The sequence below is a fragment of the Bombina bombina genome, chromosome 4, assembly GCF_027579735.1.
Source record: "Bombina bombina isolate aBomBom1 chromosome 4, aBomBom1.pri, whole genome shotgun sequence".
NCBI lineage: Eukaryota > Metazoa > Chordata > Amphibia > Anura > Bombinatoridae > Bombina > Bombina bombina.
Window position 1 is genome coordinate 223,903,634 of NC_069502.1, and position 12,186 is coordinate 223,915,819.

Here is a 12,186-nt window from a genome sequence, read left to right on the forward strand (position 1 = left end):
AAGAACTAAATTGAGACTCCAAGGAGGAGTCAAAGGTTTGTAAACAGGCTTAATTCTAACCAGAGCCTGAACAAAGGCTTGAACATCTGGCACAGCTGCCAGCTTTTTGTGAAGTAACACAGACAAGGCAGAAATCTGTCCCTTCAGGGAACTTGCAGACAATCCTTTTTCCAATCCTTCTTGAAGGAAGGATAGAATCTTAGGAATCTTAACCTTATCCCAAGGGAATCCTTTAGATTCACACCAACAGATATATTTTTTCCAAATTTTGTGGTAAATCTTTCTAGTTACAGGCTTTCTGGCCTGAACCAGAGTATCGATAACAGAATCTGAGAACCCTCGCTTCGATAGGATCAAGCGTTCAATCTCCAAGCAGTCAGCTGGAGTGAAACCAGGTTCGGATGTTCGAACGGACCCTGAACAAGAAGGTCTCGTCTCAAAGGTAGCTTCCAAGGTGGAGCCGATGACATATTCACCAGATCTGCATACCAAGTCCTGCGTGGCCACGCAGGAGCTATCAAGATCACCGACGCCCTCTCCTGATTGATCCTGGCTACCAGCCTGGGGATGAGAGGAAACGGCGGGAACACATAAGCTAGTTTGAAGGTCCAAGGTGCTACTAGTGCATCCACTAGAGCCGCCTTGGGATCCCTGGATCTGGACCCGTAGCAAGGAACTTTGAAGTTCTGACGAGAGGCCATCAGATCCATGTCTGGAATGCCCCACAGCTGAGTGACTTGGGCAAAGATTTCCGGATGGAGTTCCCACTCCCCCGGATGCAATGTCTGACGACTCAGAAAATCCGCTTCCCAATTTTCCACTCCTGGGATGTGGATAGCAGACAGGTGGCAGGAGTGAGACTCCGCCCATAGAATGATTTTGGTCACTTCTTCCATCGCCAGGGAACTCCTTGTTCCCCCCTGATGGTTGATGTACGCAACAGTTGTCATGTTGTCTGATTGAAACCGTATGAACTTGGCCCTCGCTAGCTGAGGCCAAGCCTTGAGAGCATTGAATATCGCTCTCAGTTCCAGAATATTTATCGGTAGAAGAGATTCTTCCCGAGACCAAAGACCCTGAGCTTTCAGGGATCCCCAGACCGCGCCCCAGCCCATCAGACTGGCGTCGGTCGTGACAATGACCCACTCTGGTCTGCGGAATGTCATCCCTCGTGACAGGTTGTCCAGGGACAGCCACCAACGGAGTGAGTCTCTGGTCTTCTGATTTACTTGTATCTTCGGAGACAAGTCTGTATAGTCCCCATTCCACTGACTGAGCATGCACAGTTGTAATGGTCTTAGATGAATGCGTGCAAAAGGAACTATGTCCATTGCCGCTACCATCAACCCGATCACTTCCATGCACTGAGCTATGGAAGGAAGAGGAACGGAATGAAGTATCCGACAAGAGTCTAGAAGCTTTGTTTTTCTGGCCTCTGTCAGAAATATCCTCATTTCTAAGGAGTCTATTATTGTTCCCAAGAAGGGAACCCTTGTTGACGGAGATAGAGAACTCTTTTCCACGTTCACTTTCCATCCGTGAGATCTGAGAAAGGCCAGGACTATGTCCGTGTGAGCCTTTGCTTGAGTAAGGGACGACGCTTGAATTAGAATGTCGTCCAAGTAAGGTACTACAGCAATGCCCCTTGGTCTTAGCACAGCTAGAAGGGACCCTAGTACCTTTGTGAAAATCCTTGGAGCAGTGGCTAATCCGAAAGGAAGCGCCACGAACTGGTAATGCTTGTCCAGGAATGCGAACCTTAGGAACCGATGATGTTCCTTGTGGATAGGAATATGTAGATACGCATCCTTTAAATCCACCGTGGTCATGAATTGACCTTCCTGGATGGAAGGAAGAATAGTTCGAATGGTTTCCATCTTGAACGATGGAACCTTGAGAAACTTGTTTAAGATCTTGAGATCTAAGATTGGTCTGAACGTTCCCTCTTTTTTGGGAACTATGAACAGATTGGAGTAGAACCCCATCCCTTGTTCTCTTAATGGAACAGGATGAATCACTCCCATTTTTAACAGGTCTTCTACACAATGTAAGAATGCCTGTCTTTTTATGTGGTCTGAAGACAACTGAGACCTGTGGAACCTCCCCCTTGGGGGAAGCCCCTTGAATTCCAGAAGATAACCTTGGGAGACTACTTCTAGTGCCCAAGGATCCAGAACATCTCTTGCCCAAGCCTGAGCGAAGAGAGAGAGTCTGCCCCCCACCAGATCCGGTCCCGGATCGGGGGCCAACATTTCATGCTGTCTTGGTAGCAGTGGCAGGTTTCTTGGCCTGTTTTCCCTTGTTCCAGCCTTGCATTGGTCTCCAAGCTGGCTTGGCTTGAGAAGTATTACCCTCTTGCTTAGAGGACGTAGCACTTTGGGCTGGTCCGTTTCTACGAAAGGGACGAAAATTAGGTTTATTTTTTGTCTTGAAAGGCCGATCCTGAGGAAGGGCGTGGCCCTTACCCCCAGTGATATCAGAGATAATCTCTTTCAAGTCAGGGCCAAACAGCGTTTTCCCCTTGAAAGGAATGTTAAGTAGCTTGTTCTTGGAAGACGCATCAGCCGACCAAGATTTCAACCAAAGCGCTCTGCGCGCCACAATAGCAAACCCAGAATTCTTAGCCGCTAATTTAGCCAATTGCAAAGTGGCGTCTAGGGTAAAAGAATTAGCCAATTTGAGAGCATTGATTCTGTCCATAATCTCCTCATAAGGAGGAGAATCACTATCGACCGCCTTTATCAGCTCATCGAACCAGAAACATGCGGCTGTAGCGACAGGGACAACGCATGAAATTGGTTGTAGAAGGTAACCCTGCTGAACAAACATCTTTTTAAGCAAACCTTCTAATTTTTTATCCATAGGATCTTTGAAAGCACAACTATCCTCTATGGGTATAGTGGTGCGTTTGTTTAAAGTGGAAACCGCTCCCTCGACCTTGGGGACTGTCTGCCATAAGTCCTTTCTGGGGTCGACCATAGGAAACAATTTTTTAAATATGGGGGGAGGGACGAAAGGAATACCGGGCCTTTCCCATTCTTTATTAACAATGTCCGCCACCCGCTTGGGTATAGGAAAAGCTTCTGGGAGCCCCGGCACCTCTAGGAACTTGTCCATTTTACATAGTTTCTCTGGGATGACCAACTTGTCACAATCATCCAGAGTGGATAATACCTCCTTAAGCAGAATGCGGAGATGTTCCAACTTAAATTTAAATGTAATCACATCAGGTTCAGCTTGTTGAGAAATGTTCCCTGAATCAGTAATTTCTCCCTCAGACAAAACCTCCCTGGCCCCATCAGACTGGGTTAGGGGCCCTTCAGAAACATTATTATTAGCGTCGTCATGCTCTTCAGTATCTAAAACAGAGCAGTCGCGCTTACGCTGATAAGTGTTCATTTTGGCTAAAATGTTTTTGACAGAATTGTCCATTACAGCCGTTAATTGTTGCATAGTAAGGAGTATTGGCGCGCTAGATGTACTAGGGGCCTCTTGAGTGGGCAAGACTCGTGTAGACGAAGGAGGGAATGATGCAGTACCATGCTTACTCCCCTCACTTGAGGAATCATCTTGGGCATCATTGTCATTGTCACATAAATCACATTTATTTAAATGAATAGGAATTCTGGCTTCCCCACATTCAGAACACAGTCTATCTGGTAGTTCAGACATGTTAAACAGGCATAAACTTGATAACAAAGTACAAAAAACGTTTTAAAATAAAACCGTTACTGTCACTTTAAATTTTAAACTGAACACACTTTATTACTGCAATTGCGAAAAAACATGAAGGAATTGTTCAAAATTCACCAAATTTTCACCACAGTGTCTTAAAGCCTTAAAAGTATTGCACACCAAATTTGGAAGCTTTAACCCTTAAAATAACGGAACCGGAGCCGTTTTTAACTTTAACCCCTTTACAGTCCCTGGTATCTGCTTTGCTGAGACCCAACCAAGCCCAAAGGGGAATACGATACCAAATGACGCCTTCAGAAAGTCTTTTCTAAGTATCAGAGCTCCTCTCACATGCGACTGCATGCCATGCCTCTCAAAAACAAGTGCGCAACACCGGCGCGAAAATGAGACTCTGCCTATGCTTTGGGAAAGCCCCTAAAGAATAAGGTGTCTAAAACAGTGCCTGCCGATATTATTATATCAAAAAACCCAAATAAAATGATTCCTCAAGGCTAAATATGTGTTAATAATGAATCGATTTAGCCCAGAAAAAGTCTACAGTCTTAATAAGCCCATGTGAAGCCCTTATTTACAATCGTAATAAACATGGCTTACCGGATCCCATAGGGAAAATGACAGCTTCCAGCATTACATCGTCTTGTTAGAATGTGTCATACCTCAAGCAGCAAGAGACTGCACACTGTTCCCCCAACTGAAGTTAATTGCTCTCAACAGTCCTGTGTGGAACAGCCATGGATTTTAGTGACGGTTGCTAAAATCATTTTCCTCATACAAACAGAAATCTTCATCTCTTTTCTGTTTCTGAGTAAATAGTACATACCAGCACTATTTCAAAATAACAAACTCTTGATTGAATAATAAAAACTACAGTTAAACACTAAAAAACTCTAAGCCATCTCCGTGGAGATGTTGCCTGTACAACGGCAAAGAGAATGACTGGGGTAGGCGGAGCCTAGGAGGGATCATGTGACCAGCTTTGCTGGGCTCTTTGCCATTTCCTGTTGGGGAAGAGAATATCCCACAAGTAAGGATGACGCCGTGGACCGGACACACCTATGTTGGAGAAAAGTATAGTGAGCATAACAAGCATTTATAACCAAGTAAAACATGAAAATACATTTTACACTGCACAGTAGGACAGTGTAAGTCATAATTCTGGTCTCCTTTGCTGTGGCCAGAGGCTAATCTGAGGTAAAATGTAAGATTCACTTCAGCATTACTATATATACAAAGAGAATATCACTGCAGTATTAGCTCCTGGACTCCTGTAACTTTGTTGGGAAGGGAATGAAAGAACAATTTGCCCAGGTAAATTACAGCAGAAGGCAAAAGAATAAAAGTGTATTGTCAGGGTTTACTATGCTTAAAAAGGGACATTAAACACTATATTTTATAAGCTTAGTATTGAGGTTATTCCCCACCTCCCTCTAGTCCAGGGGTCAGCAACCTTCGGCTCCCAGATGTTTTGGAACTACATTTCCCATGATGCTGAGACACTCTTTAGGCTATCTGAGCATCATGGGAAATGTAGTTACAAAACATCTGGGAGCCGAAGGTTGCTGACCCCTGCTCTAGTAATTGGTGCCGCCATGTTGAAATCTTACTATTACTACATTCCAGTGCCGACCCATTTTAACCTGCAGTGTAACCTAAGTTATATAATGGCAACACCCATGATTAGAGGGAGGTGCATAAAATTGTATTTAGTGTCCATTTATTTACACATTTTATAGGGATGTTTGTGTTCCCCCCATTAAACTTTTAAAGGGACATTAAACACTTTGAGATGGTAAAATAAAATTATAAATTGTATATATAAAAAAACTCAATATACTTTCATAATTTATTTTGTCCCCTTTTCCTGTAATTCCATTATGAAATTGTGAGCTTTTCAGTTCCTGTTAGAAATTTAAGTGCAGAACACAGTTATATTCCACACAGTCATTGGCTGCACACTCTAGTGACCTATTTATAACAGTCTCAAATTGGCCACAGCAGAGAAAGTAACCTAAGTGACATGACAGCTCCCATCGTTTCATAGACATTAAATAGAGACAAAATAAGTGTAAAGTTTTAAACAATTAATGAAACTTTAAACTATAGGCCCCATCCGATATGCAGCGTCGCCCGCACAAGCTGGCGACGCCGTTTTTTGCGAGTTTTTGGTATCCTATATACCCGTCGCTCACAATTTTTACTCCTATAAGCTAACATGGGACCGCGACGTAAATCGGTATCCAATATCCAGCGCAGGGCCTTACGTGGCGAAAATGGAGAAATCTTACTCCATTTTCACCTCGCCATAAAATGCAGCCGTAGCAGGCCTTGCGCTGAGTATGGGAACACCGTAACTCCCTAAAATACCTGCAAAAAAAAAACTAACACCTAACGCATGCGCAATGTCTATCTACCTGTCAACCGCAATCCCCTACCGCAATAACTAATAAAAAGTGTATTAATCCCTAAACCGCCATAGCCCACATAGCCTATTAAATCTATTAACCCCTAATCTGCCGCCGCCAACCTCGCCGCCACTATAATAAAGTGATTAACCCCTAAACCTAAATAAAGTGATTAACCCCTAAATCTAACCCTAACACCCCCCTAACTTAATTATTATTTAAATAAATCTAAATAATATTACTATTAACTAAAGTATTACTATTTAAAACTAAATACTTACCTATAAAATAAACCCTAAGATAGCTAATAATTACAAAATTACCTGTAAAATAAATCCTAACCTAAGTTACAAATACACCAAACACTACACTTGTAGCTACAATTAGCTACAATTAAATAAACTACACTAAAGTACCAAAAAAACCAAACACTAAATTACAGAAAATAAAAAAAATTACAAGAAGTTTAAACTAATTACACCTAATCTAAGCCCCCTAATAAAATAAAAAAGCCCCCCAAAATAATAAAATGCCCTACCCTATTACAAATAGTCCTTAAAAGGGCTTTTTGCGGGGCATTGCCCCAAAGTAATCAGCACTTTTACCTGTAAAAAAAAAAAAGAACAATCCCCCCCAACATTACAAACCACCACCCACACACCCCTACTCTAAAACCCACCCAATCCCCCCTTAAAAAAACTAATACTACCCCATTAAAGATCACCCTACCTTGAGCCGTCTTCACCCAGCCGGGCACAAGTGGTCATCCGATCCGGCCAGAAGTCTTCATCCGATGGGGCAGAAGAGGACATCCAGACCGGCAGAAGTCTTCATCCTACCCGGGCAGAAGAGGACATCCGGACCGGCAGAAGGCTTCATCCAAGCGGCATCTTCTATCTTCATCCATCCGACGAGGAGCGGCTCCATCTTGAAGACATCCGGCGCGGAGCATCCTTCCAGCACGACGGACTAACGACGAATGACTGTTCCTTTAAATGACGTCATCCAAGATGGCGTCCCTCGAATTCCGATTGGCTGATAGAATCCTATCAGCCAATCGGAATTAAGGTAGGAAAAATCTGATTGGCTGATTTAATCAGCCAATTGGATTGAGCTGATTGGATCAGCCAATAGAATGCGAAGTCAATTCTATTGAACTTCAATCCGATTGGCTGATTAAATTAACCAATCGGATTTTTCCTACCTTAATTCCGATTGGCTGATAGAATCCTATCAGCCAATCAAAATTCGAGGGACGCCATCTTGGATGACGTCATTTAAAGGAACCGTCATTCGTCGTGCTGGAAGGATGCTCCGCGCCGGATGTCTTCAAGATGGAGCCGCTCCTCGTCGGATGGATGAAGATAGAAGATGCCACTTGGATGAAGCCTTCTGCCGGTCCGGATGTCCTCTTCTGCCCGGGTAGGGTGAAGACTTCTGCCGGTCTGGATGTCCTCTTCTGCCCCATCAGATGAAGACTTCTGGCCGGATCGGATGACCACTTGTGCCCGGCTGGGTGAAGACGGCTTAAGGTAGGGTGATCTTCAATGGGGTAGTGTTAGTTTTTTTTAAGGGGGGATTGGGTGGGTTTTAGAGTAGGGGTGTGTGGGTGGTGGGTTGTACTTTTGGGGGGGATTTTATTTTTTTTTACAGGTAAAAGAGCTAATTACCTTGGGGCAATGCCCCGCAAAAGGCCCTTTTAAGGACTATTTGTAATTTAGTATAGGGTAGGGCATTTTATTATTTTGGGGGGCTTTTTTATTTTATTAGGGGGCTTAGATTAGGTGTAATTAGTTTAAACTTCTTGTAATTTTTTTTTATTTTCTGTAATTTAGCGGGTTTTTTTTTTGGTACTTTAGTGTAGTTTATTTAAGTGTATTTAATTGTAGCCAATTGTAGTTAATTTAATTTATTTAATTATAGTGTAGTGTTTGGTGTATTTGTAACTTAGGTTAGGATTTATTTTACAGGTAATTTTGTAATTATTTTAACTAGGTAGCTATTAAATAGTTATTAAAATATTTAATAGCCACTGTACCTAGTTAAAATAAATACAAAGTTGCCTGTAAAATAAAAATAAATCCTAAAATAGCTACAATGTAATTATTAATTATATTGTAGCTATCTTAGGGTTTATTTTATAGGTAAGTATTTAGTTTTAAATAGTAATACTTTAGTTAATAATAGTAATATTATTTAGATTTATTTAAATAATAATTAAGTTGGGGGGTGTTAGGGTTAGGTTTAGGGGTTAATCACTTTATTATAGTGGCAGCGACGTTGGCGGCGGCGGCGGCAGATTAGGGGTTAATAGATTTAACAGGCTATGTGAGCTATGGCGGTTTAGGGGTTAATAATAGAATAGGTTTATTGTGGTGTGGGCTATGGCGGTTTAGAGGTTAATATTTAGGCTTATTGCGTTGTGGGGGGTTGTCGGTCTAGGGGCTAATAAATTTATTATTAGGAGTGAGAGGGGGGATTGCGGATATAGGGGTATACGTGTCGGGCTTATTTTTGGGAGGCGTGTTAGACAGTTACGGCAGATTTAACATTTTAGTTAGTTTTCTTAGGCGCCAGCAGTTTCTAAAGTGCCGTAAGTCACTGGCAACTCCAGAAATTTGTACTTACGCTTATTTCTGGACATCGCTAGTTTATCCGACTTACGGCACTTTAGCAACTGCCGGCGGGGTATATGTAATACCCCGATGTGCGAGGTGAAATTACGGGCGGCGCGGGTTCCCTCGCTTGCGCCTAAAACTACGCCGTATATCGGATCGTGCCCTATATACCTACATGTTATGCAAAGACTAATCTTTTCCTTCAATGCATCATTCTTTCTAGAATTTATATAATGTCCCTTTAAGCTGCCAGAAGGACATTAGTCACTGTGTCCCAATCCTACCAGTTGACAGAAGATAAAAAACAATGTAATATAAAAAAAAAAAAACTATAACTATATACACAATAAAGATTAAAATAGATTCTATCAGATGTTATAAGGCATGGGTTTCCCTTTTTATCATATAATAAAACAAAGTGAATTGTCAAGAGGAATAAAGAAGATATATTTTTAGCATTTATGGCGACCACACCCACCCACACACCTTTCTAATTTCATTCCAACTCTTCTTGTATTCCTCTTCTATCCGTTGCAGGGAGTCTTTCTTCTCATTTAGCTCACTGGCAAGCTGCTGGCACTGCACAGTCACCGACCCAACCCTGAAACCATAGAAAAAGGAACTTGTCTGCATACATTGAAGCGATTAAATAAGTCAGAGATCAGGATTTAGTCAGGTTTTGCCATGTATACTAACCTGTCTTCTAAATGTGTCACCTCAGCCTTCAGTCTCTTCTCATTCATTAGGCTAACAGAAAGCTGGAAACTAATCTCTTCCTTGTCTGTTCTTCCTTCTGACAACCTTGTTTCCTGCAATCTCTCCTCTAGGGATCTATGTAACAAACAGCGGACACAAGACACTCATCATTTATACCAGTTTTTTACTAAAAATACTTTACAATCATTCTTTAAGCTTTACAATTATTCACCAGCACTGTAAGGTTAAAAGAAAATGGTAAATATATCATGAAATAAACCCTGTTATAATGGGTTTGCAGTGATTTATACTCTGGGGAATTGGAGACTGCTTTGTATTATTGTATCATGCCTTACTACCTCTCGTACTATCTCTCAACCAAAATGTTTCAGAAATTCTACATATATATGTGCAAAAACAATATATAAATTACCAATAAATGTATTTTGGGATGATGAAAGTCCATAGGTGTCCATAACATGTGGGATATATTTCCTGCCACTAGGAGGAGGTCAGGAACCTCAGAAGAGCTTTAATCTCTCCCACCTCCTCTCCCGACTCAGTTTACGTAGCAGAGGAGAAAGACAGAGAAAGCAGGGTTAAGGGGTGCAAATGAAAACTAATCGCCCATATAGCAAAAAAAAAAAAGAACAGGTCCAATGGACTCTCCTCATCCCAAAAGAAATTTATCGGTAAGTATAAATTCTGTTTTCTTTGCTACATGAGAGTCTATAGGTGTTCATAACATGCGGGATACAATACCGAAGCTGAGAGTCCATGTTAAGGACGGGTGGGACAAATGAGGACAGTTCCCATTTGTCGGACACTGTGGCCTGAAGGACTTTTCTGCCAAAAGAAGCTTTGGAAGAAGCAGAAATATCAAAATGGTAAAAATGTAGAAAAAGGTATGGAGAGAAGACCAAGTTGCCGCTTGCAAATCTGTTCCAAGGAGGCAACATTTTTGAAGGCCCAAGTAGTAGATACAGACCTAGTACAATGAGCCATTACTGTTTTTGGAAGCGGTTTTCCCATAACCAACTAAGCCTTACAAATAGTCTGCTTCAGCCATGATGCTAAGGCCCTCTGCTGTAGCCTATTGACCCTTTCTGGGACCTGAAAAGTGGACAAATAATCTAGAAGTCTGTCTAAAATCTTTAGTAGCCTAAAGATAAAATTTTAAGATTCTGACTACATCCAAATTAAGTAGTAAGCATTCCTTAGAGGTACAATTATTTGGGCACAGAGAAGGAACAACAATCTCCTGATTAATATTTACTGAAGACACTAACTTCGGAAGAAAACTCATATTTAGTTCGGCGAACCATTTTATTCTGATGAAAAATCAAAAATGGATGATCACAAGACAAGAAGATAATTCAGAAACTCTTCTAGCAGAAGAAATAGCTAGAAGAAAGAGAACATTCCATGATAATAACTTTAGGTTCGGAGAATGCATAGGTTGAAAGTGGGGGATCTTGCAAAACAGAAAGAACTAGATTCAAATTCCAAGGGGGAGAAATGGGCCTAATAACACCAAGGCTTGAACAAAAGTCTGAACATCAGGCAAATAAGCCAGCTTTTTGTGAAACAAAACAGATAATGCTGCAATCTGACCCTTTAAAGAAATAGCCGATAAACCCTTATCTAGTCCATCCTGAAGGAACTGAAGAATTCTGGGGATTCTAAAAGATTTCCAAGAGAACTCTCTAGAAGAACACCAAAGAAAGTAAGCTTTCCAATCGTATGATAAATTCTCTGTTTGACAGGCTTTCTGGCTTGCAGTAGAGATAACAGAGTCGGAGAAACATTTGTTCTTGAGAACTAGGCGCTCAACTTCCACACCGTCAAATTCAGAGATTTGAGAGCCAGATGATACCAGGGTCCCTGAGACAGCAGATCTTTCCTTATGGGTAGAGCCCGTGGAGTAAGGGATAACATCTGTCTGATTCTGGCAAGATTAACAAACTGAGCAAAAAGATAGACCAGATGAAAGTTCTAAGGACAGACTAGAGCATCTATCATGTGAGCTCATGGATCTCTTGACCTTGACAATAAACCGGAAGTTTGTAGTTTAATTTGGACACCATAAGATGTATTTCTGGAAGACCCCACCTCATGGACTTCATGTCCTGATGAATATACCATTTTCTTGGATTGACAGATTGATGACTTAGGTCATCTGCTTCCCAATTGCTCACTCCAGGAATGTGAATGGCCAACAGTGTGCAATAGTTTTCCTCTGCACAAGACAGAATGCGAGATGCTTCTTGCCTAGCTAAGGGACTTCATGTCCCTCCCTGATGATTGATGTACACCACAGCAGTGACGTTATCTGACTGGAATGAACTAAACTTTTCCTGGTGGAGAAGGGGCGAAGACAGAAGGGCCCAAAGAATCAAAGTTCTAGGATGTTGATAGGTACCCTTGACTCCTGAGGGTACCATACTCCCTGCACCCTCCGGGACTCCCAAACAGCACCCCAACTGATCAGACTTGCATCCGTAGTGACTACAGTCTATCGATCAAAGAAAAGAAGCTCCAAGGGTCAAATAGGGATTTTCCCTCCACCATGAGAGAGATTGTTTGATTGAATAACTGAGCGAGGATAAAAAAGGGAGCAAAAAGTTCTGACACTGCTATCATAAGACCTGTTGCTTCCATACACTGTGCTACAAGTGGAGAATGAGCCATCTGTAGGGAAGGTCAGTCTATAGTTTGGTTCGGCGAGGATTTGTTAGAAATAAGTGAATTTGAACAAAGTCTATTATCACTCC

The 12,186-nt window shown here is 41.8% G+C and overlaps 1 protein-coding gene across 4 annotated transcripts in view; it reads right to left on the bottom strand.

The window, feature by feature from the left end:
* Positions 1–12,186, bottom strand: part of CEP63 (centrosomal protein 63) — a 93,594-nt gene that overhangs the window by 43,772 nt on the left and 37,636 nt on the right. For all 4 annotated transcript variants that reach the window (XM_053709788.1, XM_053709790.1, XM_053709789.1 and 1 more), the window contains exons 9-10: positions 9,413–9,547; positions 9,203–9,317 (exon numbers count right to left, since the gene is read on the bottom strand). In XM_053709788.1, the coding sequence (XP_053565763.1) occupies positions 9,203–9,317; positions 9,413–9,547 (250 nt within the window). The remainder of the gene's footprint in view (positions 1–9,202; positions 9,318–9,412; positions 9,548–12,186) is intronic.